Here is a 15,129-nt window from a genome sequence, read left to right as displayed (position 1 = left end):
TGGCCTCTAATGTTCCCCTTGGACCAATACTAGTCACTATGTTTGGTCTATATTAGCCATCTACTAACCTCTGAATTTATAGTGAAATAATGAGCAGAGCCCTCTAAGGAGCTTGTTCTTATTGAACTTCTGATGAGCAGGGCTGAGTGAGCATCTCTTTCTCTCTCTCTCTCTCTCTCTCTCTCCATCTTGTGGATTTCCTCTAAGTGTTTGCTTTTAATTTCCCCAGTGTTTTAACACAGTGGAGGAAAAAGAAAGACAGAAACAGAACAAGGACCCACATTAGGAAACAGCTGGTGAAAGTCTTGATGTAAAGCTAACAATATTTCAAGAATGAGAAAGCAAAAAATCTGTAAGGACATAATGTGGATCTCATTAATAAATATCTGGCTGAGAATTTACTTTTCATAGTTACAGATCTATCTGTTGTGACTTAGTTCTGGTGAAATATACAGAGGGGCCCGATATGAAGTTCTCATGAACCAGCCACTTGACTTCGGGTTCCATTGTCCTCTTCTCACTATGTCCTTCTCTTTTCATGCTTTCAATTATACACCAGGCCAGGAGAAGACAAAACCCTAAAGGTTTTAATCAAAATCATTCTTTTTTTTTTTTTTTAATTTTTTTCAATGTTTATTTTTTTATTTTTGGGACAGAGAGAGACAGAGCATGAACGGGGGAGGGGCAGAGAGAGAGGAAGACAGAATCGGAAACAGGCTCCAGGCTCTGAGCCATCAGCCCAGAGCCTGACGCGGGGCTCGAACTCACGGACCGCGAGATCGTGACCTGGCTGAAGTCGGACGCTTAACCGACTGCGCCACCCAGGCGCCCCCAAAATCATTCTTAAAATGCACCTATAGTCATATATATTGCTTCACTTCTAGTGTCCTTGAAGGCAGGGGCCATGTCTTATACATTCTTTTAGGTCTTTTCAGAAATTAAAACTTTGGCTCACACAGTGTGACTCAGGAAATATTTTTGGAATGAATAAATTGATCTCTAATAAGCTTACTGAAAAACATCAAAGAGCAATTATTCTGCTACTGGTTAACTAGAGTCCTGTGTTCCTGATAATGTCTCTTAACCTCAAGTCTAATTATTTTTCATCAGTAAAATATATAAAGCAGTAAAATATATAAAGCATATTATATGCTTTATATATTTTATATAAATATATATATATTTTTTATATATTTTATATATTTTTATATAAATATATATATTATATAAAATATATATATAATGTAAATTCAAGTTTTGTTACTTGTTACATTATATATTTATATATATATATTTATATTTATATATATTTATATTTATATATTATATATATATTTTTATATATATTTACTTGTTACATTATATATTTATATATATATTTATATTTATATATATTTATATTTATATATTTTATATATATATATTTATATATATATATTTACTTGTTACATTATATATTTATATATATATTTATATTTATATATATTTATAATGTAAATTCAAATTCAAACAAATGTAAATTTGTTACTTGTTACATTATATATTTATATATATATTTATATTTATATATTTTATATATATATTTATATATATATTTACTTGTTACATTATATATTTATATATATATTTATATTTATATATATTTATAATGTAAATTCAAAATATATATATATTTTATATATTTTATATATATTTTATATAAATATATATTATATAAAATATATAATGTAAATTCAAGTTTTATATATTTTATATAAATATATATTTTTTATATATTTTATATAATATATATATTTATATATATATTTATATTTATATAAATATATATATATTATATAAAATATATAAATAATGTAAATTCAAGTTAGTTAACATACTGTGTAATATTAGTTTCAGGTGTAGAATACAGTGATTCAACACTTCCATACATCACCCTGTGCTCAATACAAGCGCACTCCTTAATCCCCATCACCTATTATACCCTACTGCACACACCTCCCCTCTAGTAACCATAAATTTTTTTTTCTATAATTGAGTCTGTTCATTTATTTGTCCCTCCCTCTCTCTCTCTCTCTCTCTCTCTCTCTCTCTCTCTCTGAATATCTCTTTCTCTTTTTTTCCTCTGCTTATTTGTTTTGTTTCTTAAATTCCACATGTGAATGAAAATATATGGTATTTATCTTTCTCTGACTTATTTCACTTAGTGTAATAGTCTCTAGCACAGAGGTAATTTTAATTTTTCTCTTTTTTTAATGTTTTATTTATTTTTGAGAGGAGAGCATGAGCAGGGGAAGGGCAGAGAGAGACAGGGACAGAAGATATGAAGTAGTATCCATACTGACAGCCACAAGACCATGGTGGGTTCAAACCCATGGACCCTGAGATCATGACCTGAACCGAAGTCCACTGCTCACCCAACTGAGTCACCAGGCATTCTGGTAATTTTAAACCTTCTATTAGCCACATCAAAAATGTAAAAAGAAATGGGTGAAATAAATTTAGTCTAAGTTAGAGGCACTTGAGTGGCTCAGTCGGTTTAACGTCATGGTCATGACCTCATGGTTTGTGGGTTTGAGCCCCGTGTCAGGCTCTGTGCTTACAGCCCAGAGCCTGGAGCCTGCTTCAAATTCTGTGCCTCTCTCTCTCTCTGCCTCTCCTACCCCTTGTTGTCTGTCTCTCAAAAATAAATAAATTTTTAAAAATTAAAAAAAATTATTCTACATTGTTTAAGTAAATACATCTAAAATATTGTCTTTTCTGCACATAATCAATATAAAAATGTTAATGAGATATTTTCATATCTTTTTTTCCCATATAAGTCTAAAATTCTTTTTTTTAATTTTTTTTAACGTTTATTTATTTTTGAGACAGAGAGAGAGCATGAACGGGGGAGGGGCAGAGAGAGAGGGAGACACAGAATCGGAAGCAGGCTCCAGGCTCTGAGCCATCAGCCCAGAGCCAGACGCGGGGCTCGAACTCACAGACCGTGAGAGCATGACCTGGCTGAAGTCGGACACTTAACCGACTGAGCCACCCAGGCGCCCCATAAGTCTAAAATTCTTAATGTAATTTGTGCTTCAGCACATCTCCATTCAGAACACCCATGTTTAAGGTCCTCAATAGCCTCATGCGGCTTGTGACTACTACATTGGACAGGGAAATTCTATATGTTGCTGATAGAAACTGTCCCAACAACCTACCTGTTCATAAGTGTGAAGAACTATTGTTTAACTGAAACATATATATAAAATTAAACTTCAGGTTTAAGCAGAAAAGTCCCTTTTTTGGGAGACAATGATCTCTAGTATTATTTAAAAGATTTACAGTCTTCTTATTACTTTTTCTATTAAAAAAGTCACCCTGTGGTTATTGCTCTTATCTCACTAATCATGTTAAAGAGTTATAGAATATTAATCAGTAGCTTTATACTAAAAGAAGTAAAATGATCACCACTTGACCTTAAACAATTTCCCCTTGATTTTCTTCTTTCTAATAATTCTTAGATTGTTTCTCAGAACTGAGAGGTCTTGTTTTTTTTTTATTCATCATACAATCATTATTTGTAAATATCCAAGACCTAATAAATATCAGCTAACATCCTAAATTTATAATGTACAGATGTGTCAAGACTAGTATAAATTAGTGTCTATAAGTATAATGCTAAGGGAAATAAGTCAGTCAGAGGATGACAAATGTCATATGATTTCACTCATATGTGGAATTTAAGAAAGCAAATGATTCAAAAGGAAAAAAAAAAGGTAGAGGGAGGGTCAAATAAAGTAACAGACTCTTAATTATGGAGAAGAATCTTGATGATCACCAGAGTGGAAGTTGGTGGAGTAATGACTGAAATAAGTGATGTGGATTCAGGAGTGCACTTGTGATGATCAACAAGTGATATACAGAATTGTTGAATTATTATATTGTACACCTGAAAGTAATATAACACTGTATGTTCACTATATTGAAATTATAATAAAAAATAGTGCAAATTAGGTAAAAGGTCAACGTGGTTATCCTTTCATAAGCAAAATATGTTCTCTTGATGAATGGCTTTCAGAGTGAATTTTGATTGTAAGAGCTAGAGCCTGATGTAGAGACAGAAATATAAAGTGGGGATTTTGTTCCTTGTTTACCCAACACTCCTATCTCTATTCAATCGGACAAGTTCAAATATTTCTCTTTTATGTGTATCTTTCTTTATGTAAAATTATGTTTGAGGAAAAATAAACACAAAGTAAATGAATAAATAAATAAATACGTATTTTTAAGTAAAAGGACATAAAATTGTCTCACCATGACGTCTAACTTTAAAAGTAATAGCAAATCAAGTATATCATCCTTGAGTGAGTGATTATATGGTGCTGCATTTATAAATCTTCTGAGGTTGTTCTTCCAGGAAGTTGGAATTTTTGAGCTTTATGCATAGGGTGGATCATCCTTAGGGCCCAAAGTTAAAAATACATTTCTCAAAGAAACACATCAGAATCAATCCCAGGAATTATTAGAAAAGGGAGAGAATTACACACTGAGATTGATTGATTTGTCTTGATTTCGTCCATGACTGCATTATAATATTTTAAACAAACTAAATATTTATCTTTTGTGCCCAACTTTACCTATCATATTCATGTCTTTTTAGTGTAACCTACAGAGCTATGGAGTGGGGCAATTATTCCATGTATGCCGACTTTCTTCTCCTGGGCTTGTTCAGTGACAATGATTTTCCCTGGCTTCTCTTTGCCCTCATCCTCTTCGTTTTTGTCATCTCCATAGCCAGCAACACCATCATGATCATTCTGATCCACATAGACTCCCGCCTCCACACCCCCATGTACTACTTGCTCAGTCAACTCTCCCTCATGGACATCTTGTACATTTCTACCATTGTGCCAAAAATGCTGGTTGACCAGATCTTGGGCCAGAGGGCCATATCCTTTGCAGGATGCACTGCCCAGCACTTCCTTTACCTGACATTGGCAGGGGCTGAGTTTTTTCTCCTAGGACTCATGTCTTATGACCGCTATGTAGCCATCTGTAACCCTTTGCGCTATCCTGTCCTCATGAGCCGAAAGGTCTGCATGTTGATTGTACTGGCAGCCTGGCTGGGAGGGTCCATAGATGGCTTCCTGCTTACCCCAGTCACCATGCAGTTCCCGTTCTGTGCCTCTCGAGAAATCAACCACTTCTTCTGTGAGGTCCCTGCCCTTCTGAAGCTCTCCTGTACTGACACATCAACTTACGAGACAGCCATGTATGTCTGCTGCATCATGATGCTCCTCATCCCTTTCTCTGTCATCTCAGCCTCTTATACAAGGATTCTCATCACTGTTTATAGAATGAGTGAAGCAGAGGGGAGACGAAAGGCAGTGGCCACTTGCTCCTCACACATGGTGGTTGTCAGCCTTTTCTATGGGGCTGCCATGTACACCTATGTGCTGCCTCACTCTTACCATACCCCTGAAAAGGACAAGGCTGTGTCTGCCTTCTACACTATTCTCACTCCCTTGCTCAACCCACTCATCTATAGCCTCAGGAACAAGGATGTTACAGGGGCTCTACAGAAAGCTCTGGGCAAGTGTTTGTCCTCAGGAAGTGTATCCACGTTCTAAAGAAATTGCATTTGCTTCTAGATATTTGAAAAAAATATATGTACAAAACTTTATCATTATCTTAGGATTTACATATTCTCTGCCTGCAAACTTAACAAAGACATTCACATGCCAGCAAGCAATGGTGGGTTATTCTTAGGATTTAAAAAGTTGACTCTGGGATTTTGAGAACTTGGCCATTTTTTGAAAAGTATAGGTTTCTGAACATGGATGGTTTTGGATGTGTGGCAATAAAGTAGGAGTCACCTGTTTGCTTTCCATAAAGTATGCATGCCACTGGAAACCATGCAGTTGTCCATTTCTTGCAATGGTCAGTCATGGCAAAAGAAATGCTCATCTTCAGCTATTCCTCTGACTTCTTACCACAGTCTCTTAGAAACTTTACAAATTGACTACTTCAAAGAAATCAACTTGCCAAATATTTTGATTGTATTTCAAATGTTATTTCAATCTCTACAAGTGATTTTTTTGTATTCTATCTTTAATTCAATCAAGCCAATATTGGCATCATTATTTGTTAAAAAAAAAAATGGTTTGACTCCATGTAACTAATTTTCTCAACTAAATCTCATCAAAATGGTCTGTAGACACAACAGTACACGTCAATTTTTGTAAGAGGCCAGAAACGATTTTTTTTGCCTTAAAGTTTTACTAAAAATGGGCACCAGGGTGTCTCAGTCAGTCAAATATCCAACTCTTGGTTTCAGCTCAGATCATGATCTCATGGTTTCATGAGATTAAGCCCCGTGTCAGGCTCTGTACTGACAGTGCAGAGCCTGTTTGAGATTCTCTCTCTCCCTCTGCCCCTCTCTGCTCATGCTCTAAATAAATGAATAAATAAATAAATAAATAAATACTTAAAAAAAACATAAAGGTTTTACTAAAATCATTCCAGAACAATGAATTCAATGTTTAGAAAGTTTGGTGTTGATGCATTGTTAAACATGGATGGCTCCTACGTTTTCTATCCTTCCTTATCCCAAATTCTTAATGATATCATTTAAAAGGAACAACCAGGGCACTTTGAAATGCATCTTTTTCACTGTACTTAACTTGTCTGATGGCCTAACATATTTTATTTTTAACAATTATTATGCAAAAGAACAGGATTCTTTTGAGAGTTAAAGGTTGATTTCTTCTTTTGGAAATGAATATACTTATTATCCAATTATTGATATTCACTTTTTGTATTTTTTATAATATTTTAATATAGCTTAATATATTTAATTATTTTAATAATTGTATGTTAACCAGTATTCTTCTGAGGTAGAGAAAGTTATTTTTATCTCTTCTCTTTTTCATGCTTGACAAAACTTATTCTATTTTAAATCCTCTGTCTTTCCAACTTCCTGCTTTCATATCTTAGAGTTTACTTATCTTATATTTCATTATTCATGGATAAAATATTTTGCAACACAAAGAAAAACATGTGGTTATAGAAAATCTCATTTTAAAATTCTCCTACTATTGGAGTGGTTTAAATGTGTACAGACAAATCAACAGGCAGTTGATATATGCTTCCAAAAATCCAATGCTTTTACATTCTGGAAAAGAAAAGGAGAAATATATCATTATAGAGCTTTCAAAGACACCTTATTGTTCTATCTTGCATTCCCACATAAAACAAATGGTGATGATATTGTTTCTTATCCCTAAATGTAGGCATCTGTCCTATTTTTTCCTCAATAACATTCAAGTTGGAACCAGAAGTTGGAGTTACCTTTTAGATTTCACCACTCTATGTTGATATCACAGGATTCTTCAACCCAGTCTTTCATTCTCTTTGAACTTTGTTTTCTAACACCTCTGCCATGGAGACAGTGACTTTGACCAGGATTAGTCAGTTTTGGACATTCTTTGGTTTGGTAATAGTGGATATGCCTTAAAGGTGGATTCTTGTATGAAAGAAATAGATTAGGAAAATTACATTCTCATTATATAAAAAAATCTTGCCATTGTAACACTTGTAAAATTCTAATTATAAATAAGCTTACTATGTAAAATTGAAGAAAGTAATTTCTTGAACTCCTGTTCCTAAATTATTAAATTAGGATAGTCTAACCTACTTCTTACCTCAGAAAGATAATTTTAAGAGGATATGAGATTACCGGTGCAAAGCAACTTTAGCTTTGAAAGGTGCTGTATACCATGCGGTATTATTAAAATTAACTCATCACTATAAGGCACAGGCAGTGAAATCTGCTTCCCTCATTCACTTCTATTCTAGTCTTTTCTGTTGACATTGCATTTAAAGTAATTCTTTCTTGCCAAAATGACATTACAGAGGTCACCAATGCCTTCTAACTCTAACATAAGACCTCTAATAAAACAAACAGAAAATGTTTAAGGCTGTTAGTCTACCTGGCCATTATACATCCTTCTGATAGAATGTCTCTATGGTATCATGAGGGGCTGGGTGGTATAATGACCCTTAACATTGACTTTCACCTAACTTCAGAAATTAAAGAACATAAGCAAAAACTCCTCAACATGAAGATTTTTTTTTGTTGTTGTTGGAAGGAAACTGCTCAACCACCTATATAGTGCTTGACTCCTTACTTTCTCAACCCAGTGAATCAAAAAGGGTCTCATGCTTCTAGGCATATTTGTCATGTATGTTTGCTTTTATTTTTCTGTTTAGTTTTAACATATAATTGGCACTTAAGTAATATAAATTGAAAGAATGAAATAAACGTCAAATTTTCTATAATATAGTTCTTTTCAATATCAGCCCATTCTCTCCTTTCTAGAGTAGTGTTAGCAAACTCGTGGCATTTTTGCCATTAGTGGGCTCTGTCTTTCCCCAATTTAAGCGTTTTTCCCCTCCCTCTTTCTTATACCTCTTCTTTTTCTCTTCCCTGATTTATATCCGTCTTCCATTCCTAACAATCTTTACCTCCTAACATTTTTTCACTTTTATTTTTCTCATCATGCTCTTGCACTTTGTCCATTTCTACTTTTTCTGCTATTTTGACTATATTCCAGCACTCACTGCTATCTGAGGTGATGCTGCACTTCCCTAGTGGTGGATGAAGTTTGAATTAGCCTAGATTAGCAGCATATCCAAAGAAAAGGAAAATCCATGTTTTTTTTTTTAAATGGTCTTCTGAAGTGTATTGGGAATGATATGAGGGAGAAAGGAGATATGGCTACTGTTGAGGAATTTGTAATGGAAACTTATTTAACACAGATGTGTTTGTCTTGGTTATATGCACTTAGTTGTAGCCAGAAAGTTTATATAAAAGAAAACATAGGCAAATCTATACCCACTTTTATAGTATGCTAAGTAGTCTTCTTTGGTTCTGATGTATAAATATAAATAATCTTTAGTCTAAAATAGGTGAAAACCCGCCAACATTACAGATTCTATTGTTCCAGAGTAAGGCGGATAACTGTAGAAAAAAAAAATTCCTACTCTGGGAAGAAACCTGATTCTCAACTTGTGACTGTACATTCCCTCTGTCTTGGGTGTCACATCCTTCATGAGTGCTCTGATCAGGTTCTTTCATCACTTTATGACTGCTACTTTGGTGTTTACATCAACACATTTTGCCTTAGAGTGTAGACTTTGATTTTAGTGATTCCTAGTGTTTGTTTATAGATATCCCAGAGTTTCTTCAATAATTTTGGGAAAAATTCTCTGAACATGATTGTCTTCACTTAGCTATTTGTAGGAATTAAATACATTATGTTCACTTTGGTAATAGTTATAGGATTACTAGAGATGAAGTAAACATAATAAGATAAGAATTAAAACAGAAAATAGGAAATATTGAAATACTGTATCATGGAACATTGGAACTTGAAGCAATCTTGGTTATGACTGTGCCAAAATAGGGAAAAAATTAAAAAATAAAATAAAATAATAAAATAAAATAAAACTTATGAGAATGGAATTCCATGCCAAACAGGAAATGTCAGAACTTTAGCTGCAGCCCTGGTATCCTCATCCCAAGTCCAGGAATTTTTAGCATTTCTTCTGAGCCCTTTAATTTAATCATCCCTCAAAGGGTAAACGGTTGAATTATATAAATTCTGAGTCATTGTTAAGATCCAATATTTTACCAGCTGTGAAATTTTCCTTATTCCAGTTATCTGAGTGTCTTCATGCTTGATTCTTTCTTGTCTGAATCCCCATTTAGAAAACATTGATATGTGTGTCTTTCTGGGACAAGGGCAGAGTTAAAATCTTTGGAAATTTAAAAAGAACATTCTAAAAACATGTAGATATTATCATAATAAATAACAGAGTCTTAATCAAATATAATTCACTATAAATGCCAAGTAGCACTTTGTAATGGTGTGTGTGGACAGAATTATTTGAACTCAAACCAAACACCGGGAATGTAAACATCCAGACTTTGAGAATTGCTGTTTTGAATATAGGGACATGCTTATTTACACCTGTATGCAAGGCATATTACTGGAAAGTCCTGAAAGAGTGGAAGAATAGGAGGAGGAGAGCTAAAAAAAACAAAGATGAAGGAAGAACATGAAAAGCAAGACTGTGAAGCACAATGTATCTATCATATGTAAATAATTTGAACTCTTGTATTTTTAAAAGATACCTAAATTCAACACTAAATGAAAAGTTGTGATGTTCACAGGCTGTGATACTTTCCTTAGCATGTTAGATAATAATAATAGAAGTTTGAATTAATTGTTATATCAGAACGTCTCAATCATTTTCATGACATGGATATCAAAATAAATTGTAGTCATATGGCAAACTGGGGTAAACTGAGGTGGCTGTTGACAAAAGATCAACTCCCTGCTGGCTGTAGTCAGTTCAGGAAGTGTAGACCAATCCAGGACTGAGAAGGTCAATATCTGGTTGTAACCCATTTGTGGCCGTTCACATCATAGTGAAGGGTAGATTCTATTAAAATCCACTGCACATCTAATTGAGGATACTTTATATTTATTAGAGACATAGAAAATATTCTTCAATAATAGTTTTTAAATAGTATTCTAAGTGGCTGAAAGTGTGTATGTGTTTTCATCTGTAATTTAGAGGCTATGAAATTTAAGGTCTAAAATCTAATAAATTTGTAAGGATTAGAAATCATGTGAGTAATGTGCCCATCACCAAATGTAGTCCTGAAATGCATTCTAACATGATATTTATTATTATTGTTATTATTATTATTACTATTATTATTTTAGTAGCAGTAGTTAAGTTGCTCACCTCCCCAGACAAGACCACTTTTTTTAAATTTATCTCTTTAGAGAAATACAATTAATTTCATTTTTAGTAGTAACTTTTAGAAAATGTATGACTTCTGTTTTATTTTATCTCCTATTTATTTGTCTTTGCTTCCCCTTTCCCCCTCCCTCTTTGCTTCTTTTAATACTTTCTTCTCTTCTATTTTCTCTTTATCATGTGTCCTTTATTTCATACTGAATTTGAATTCCAACTAATCATTAAACAATTATGAAAAACACTTAAACTCTGTGTCAAATGCATATATTTATTTATTTGTTTCTTTCTTTATTTAATTATTTTTTTTTCAGGAGAGAGAGAGAGCATGCAAGCAGGGAAGTGGCAGGAGGGGAGAGAGAGAGAGAGAGAGACAGAGAGAGAGAGAGAGAGAGAGAGAGAAAGAATCTTAAGCAGGCTCCATGCTCAGTGCAGAGCCAGACACAGAGCCCCGTCTCACTACCATGAGGTACCTGAGCCAAAATCAAGAATTGGATGCTTAACCAACTGAATCACCCAGGTGACCCTGTATAATTTTAATATAATTTATTCAAACAGGAGGGAAGAAGATGGTGGCATAGGAGGACGCTGGGCTCACCACGCGTCCTGCTGATCACTTAGATTCCACCTACACCTGCCTAAATAACCCAGAAAACCGCCAGAGGATTAGCAGAATGGAGTCTCCAGAGCCAAGTGCAGACGAGAGGCCCACGGAAGAGGGTAGGAAGGGAGGCGAGGCGGTGCGCCCTCCACGGGCTGGCTGGAGGGAGCCGGGGTGGAGGGGCAGATCGCTGGCCAAGCAGAGCCCTCGAGTCTGGCTTGCAAAAGCGGAGGGGCCAGAGGCACGGAGTGTGTTCCAACAGCAAGCACAACTTAGCGTCTGGGAGGTCATAAGTTAACAGCTCTGCTGGGAAAGCTGGAAGGCTGGAGGACAAAGGGAGGGAGAGCTGCTGAGCCCCCGGACGACAGAGCTCAGTTTGGTGGGGAACAAAGGCGCTCGCCAGCGCCATCTCCCTCGCCCATCCCCCAACCAAAATCCAAAAGGGAACCAGTTCCTGCCAGGGAACTTGCTGGCTCCATGCAAACACCCAACTCTGTGCTTCTGCGGAGCCAAACCTCCGGCAGCGGATCTGACTCCCGCTGCCACAGGGCCCCTCCTGGAGTGGATCACCTAAGGAGAAGTGAGCTAAGCCTGCCCCTCCTGCCCCCGTGCACCTTGCCTACCCACCCCAGCTAATACTCCAGATCCCCAGCATCACAAGCCTGGCATTGTGCAAGTAGCCCAGAAGGGCCACGCCACCCCACAGTGAATCCCACCCCTAGGAGAGGGGAAGAGAAGGCACACACCAGTCTGACTGTGGCCCCAGCGGTGGGCTGGGGGCAAACATCAGGACTGACTGTGGCCCCGCCCACCAACTCCAGTTATACACCACAGCACAGGGGAAGTGCCCTGCAGGTCTGCACCACTCCAGGGACTATCCAAAATGACCAAAGGAAAGAATTCCCCTCAGAAGAATCTCCAGGAAATAACAACAGGTAATGAGTTGATCAAAAAGGATTTAAATAATATAACAGAAAGTGAATTTAGAATAATAGTCATAAAATTAATCGCTGGGCTTGAAAACAGTATAGAGGACAGCAGAGAATCTCTTGCTACAGAGAACAAGGGACTAAGGAACAGTCACGAGGAGCTGAAAAGTGCTTTAAATGAAATGCAAAACAAAATGGAAACGACGACAGCTCGGATTGAAGAGGCAGAGGAGAGAATAGGTGAACTAGAAGATAAAGTTATGGAAAAAGAGGAAGGTGAGAGAAAGAGAGATAAAAAATCCAGGAGTATGAGGGCAAAATTAGAGAACTAAGTGATACACTAAAAAATAATATATGCATAATTGGTATTCCAGAGGAGAAAGAGAGAGGGAAAGGTGCTGAAGGGGTACTTGAAGAAATTATAGCTGAGAACTTCCCTGAACTGGGGAAGGAAAAAGGCATTGAAATCCAAGAGGCACAGAGAACTCCCTTCAGACGTAACTTGAATCGATCTTCTGCACAACATATCATAGTGAAACTGGCAAAATACAAGGATAAAGAGAAAATTCTGAAAGAAGCAAGAGATAAACGTGCCCTCACATATAAAGGGAGACCTATAAGACTCGTGACTGATCTCTCTACTGAAACTTGGCAGGCCAGAAAGAATTGGCACGATATTTTCAGTGTGCTAAACAGGAAAAATATGCAGCCGAGAATCCTTTATCCAGCAAGTCTGTCATTTAGAATAGAAGGAGAGATAAAGGTCTTCCCAAACAAACAAAAACTGAAGGAATTTGTCACCACTAAACCAGCCCTACAAGAGATCCTAAGGGGGACCCTGTGAGACAAAGTACCAGAGACATCACTACAAGCATAAAACATACAGACATCACAATGACTCTAAACCCGTATCTTTCTATAATAACACTGAATGTAAATGGATTAAATGCGCCAACCAAAAGACATAGGGTATCAGAATGGATAAAAAAACAAGACCCATCTATTTGCTGTCTACAAGAGACTCATTTTAGACCTGAGGACACCTTTAGATTGAGAGTGAGGGGATGGAGAACTATTTATCATGCTACTGGAAGCCAAAAGAAAGCTGGAGTAGCCATACTTATATCAGACAAACTAGACTTTAAATTAAAGGCTGTAACAAGAGATGAAGAAGGGCATTATATAATAGTTACAGGGTCTATCCATCAGGAAGAGCTAACAATTATAAATGTCTATGGGCCGAATACCGGAGCCCCCAAATATATAAAACGATTACTCATAAACATAAGCAACCTTATTGATAAGAATGTGGTAATTGCTGGGGACTTTAACACCCCACTTACAGAAATGGATAGATCATCTAGACACATGGTCAATAAAGAAACAAGGGCCCTGAATGAGACATTGGATCAGATGGACTTGACAGATATATTTAGAACTCTGCATCCCCAAGCAACAGAATATACTTTCTTCTCGAGTGCACATGGAACATTCTCCAAGATAGATCATATACTGGGTCACAAAACAGCCCTTCCTAAGTTTACAAGAATTGAAATTATACCATGCATACTTTCAGACCACAATGCTATGAAGCTTGAAATCAACCACAGGAAAAAGTCTGGAAAACCTCCAAAAGCATGGAGGTTAAAGAACACCCTACTAACGAATGAGCGGGTCAACCAGGCAATTAGAGAAGAAATCAAAAAATATATGGAAACAAACGAAAATGAAAATAAAACAATCCAAACGCTTTGGGACGCAGCGAAGGCAGTCCTGAGAGGAAAATACATTGCAATCCAGGCCTATCTCAAGAAACAAGAAAAGTCCCAAATACAAAATCTAACAGCACACCTAAAGGAAATAGAAGCAGATCAGCAAAGGCAGCCTAAACCCAGCAGAAGAAGAGAAATAATAAAGATCAGAGCAGAAATCAACAATATAGAATCTAAAAAAACTGTACAGCAGATCAACGAAACCAAGAGTTGGTTTTTTGAAAAATAAACAAAATTGACAAACCTCTAGCCAGGCTTCTCAAAAAGAAAAGGGACATGACCCAAATAGATAAAATCATGAATGAAAATGGAATGATTACAACCAATCCCTCAGAGATACAAACAATTATCAGGGAATACTATGGAAAATTATATGCCAACAAATTGGACAACCTGGAAGAAATGGACAAATTCCTAAACACCCACTCGCTTCCAAAACTGAATCAGGAGGGAATAGAAAGCTTGAACAGACCCATAACCATCGAAGAAATTGAATTGGTTATCAAAAATCTCCCAACAAATAAGAGTCCAGGACCAGATGGCTTCCCAGGGGAGTTCTACCAGACATTTAAAGCAGAGATAATACCTATCCTTCTCAAGCTATTCCAAGAAATAGAAAGGGAAGGAAAACTTCCAGACTCATTCTATGAAGCCAGTATTACTTTGATTCCTAAACAAGACAGAGACCCAGGAAAAAAAGAGAACTACAGGCCAATATCCCTGATGAATATGGATGCAAAAATTCTCAATAAGATACTAGCAAATCGAATTCAACGGCATATAAAAAGAATTATTCACCATGATCAAGTGGGATTCATTCCTGGGATGTAGGGCTGGTTCAACATTCGCAAATCAATCAACGTGATACATCACATTAACAAAAAAAAAGAGAAGAACCATATGATCCTGTCAGTCGATGCAGAAAAGGCCTTTGACAAAATCCAGCACCCTTTCTTAATAAAAACCCTTGAGAAAGTCGGGATAGAAGGAACATACTTAAAGATCATAAAAGCCA

At 36.1% G+C, this 15,129-nt stretch overlaps 1 protein-coding gene across 1 annotated transcript; it reads left to right on the top strand.

Moving 5' to 3' along the window:
- Nucleotides 1–4,640: 4,640 nt before the first annotated feature.
- On the top strand, nucleotides 4,641–5,612 carry LOC124517908 (olfactory receptor 2T27). Its single transcript, XM_047087654.1, has one exon. It carries the CDS (start codon nucleotides 4,659–4,661, stop codon nucleotides 5,610–5,612), a length of 954 nt encoding a protein of 317 aa, XP_046943610.1. The 5' UTR covers nucleotides 4,641–4,658.
- Nucleotides 5,613–15,129: the final 9,517 nt, after the last annotated feature.

This window comes from Lynx rufus, unplaced genomic scaffold, assembly GCF_022079265.1.
Source record: "Lynx rufus isolate CCGP_SWC_20201006 ecotype Redwood Valley unplaced genomic scaffold, mLynRuf1.p SCAF_1, whole genome shotgun sequence".
NCBI classification, from domain to species: Eukaryota; Metazoa; Chordata; class Mammalia; order Carnivora; family Felidae; genus Lynx; species Lynx rufus.
The sequence above is the reverse complement of the archived record's forward strand: the minus strand, read 5'-3'. Positions and strand labels throughout refer to the sequence as shown.

Excerpts from the sequence above, each read along its gene's own strand:
- LOC124517908 (XM_047087654.1), top strand. The coding sequence starts at position 4,659 with ATGGAGTGGGGCAATTATTCCATGTATGCCGACTTTCTTCTCCTGGGC.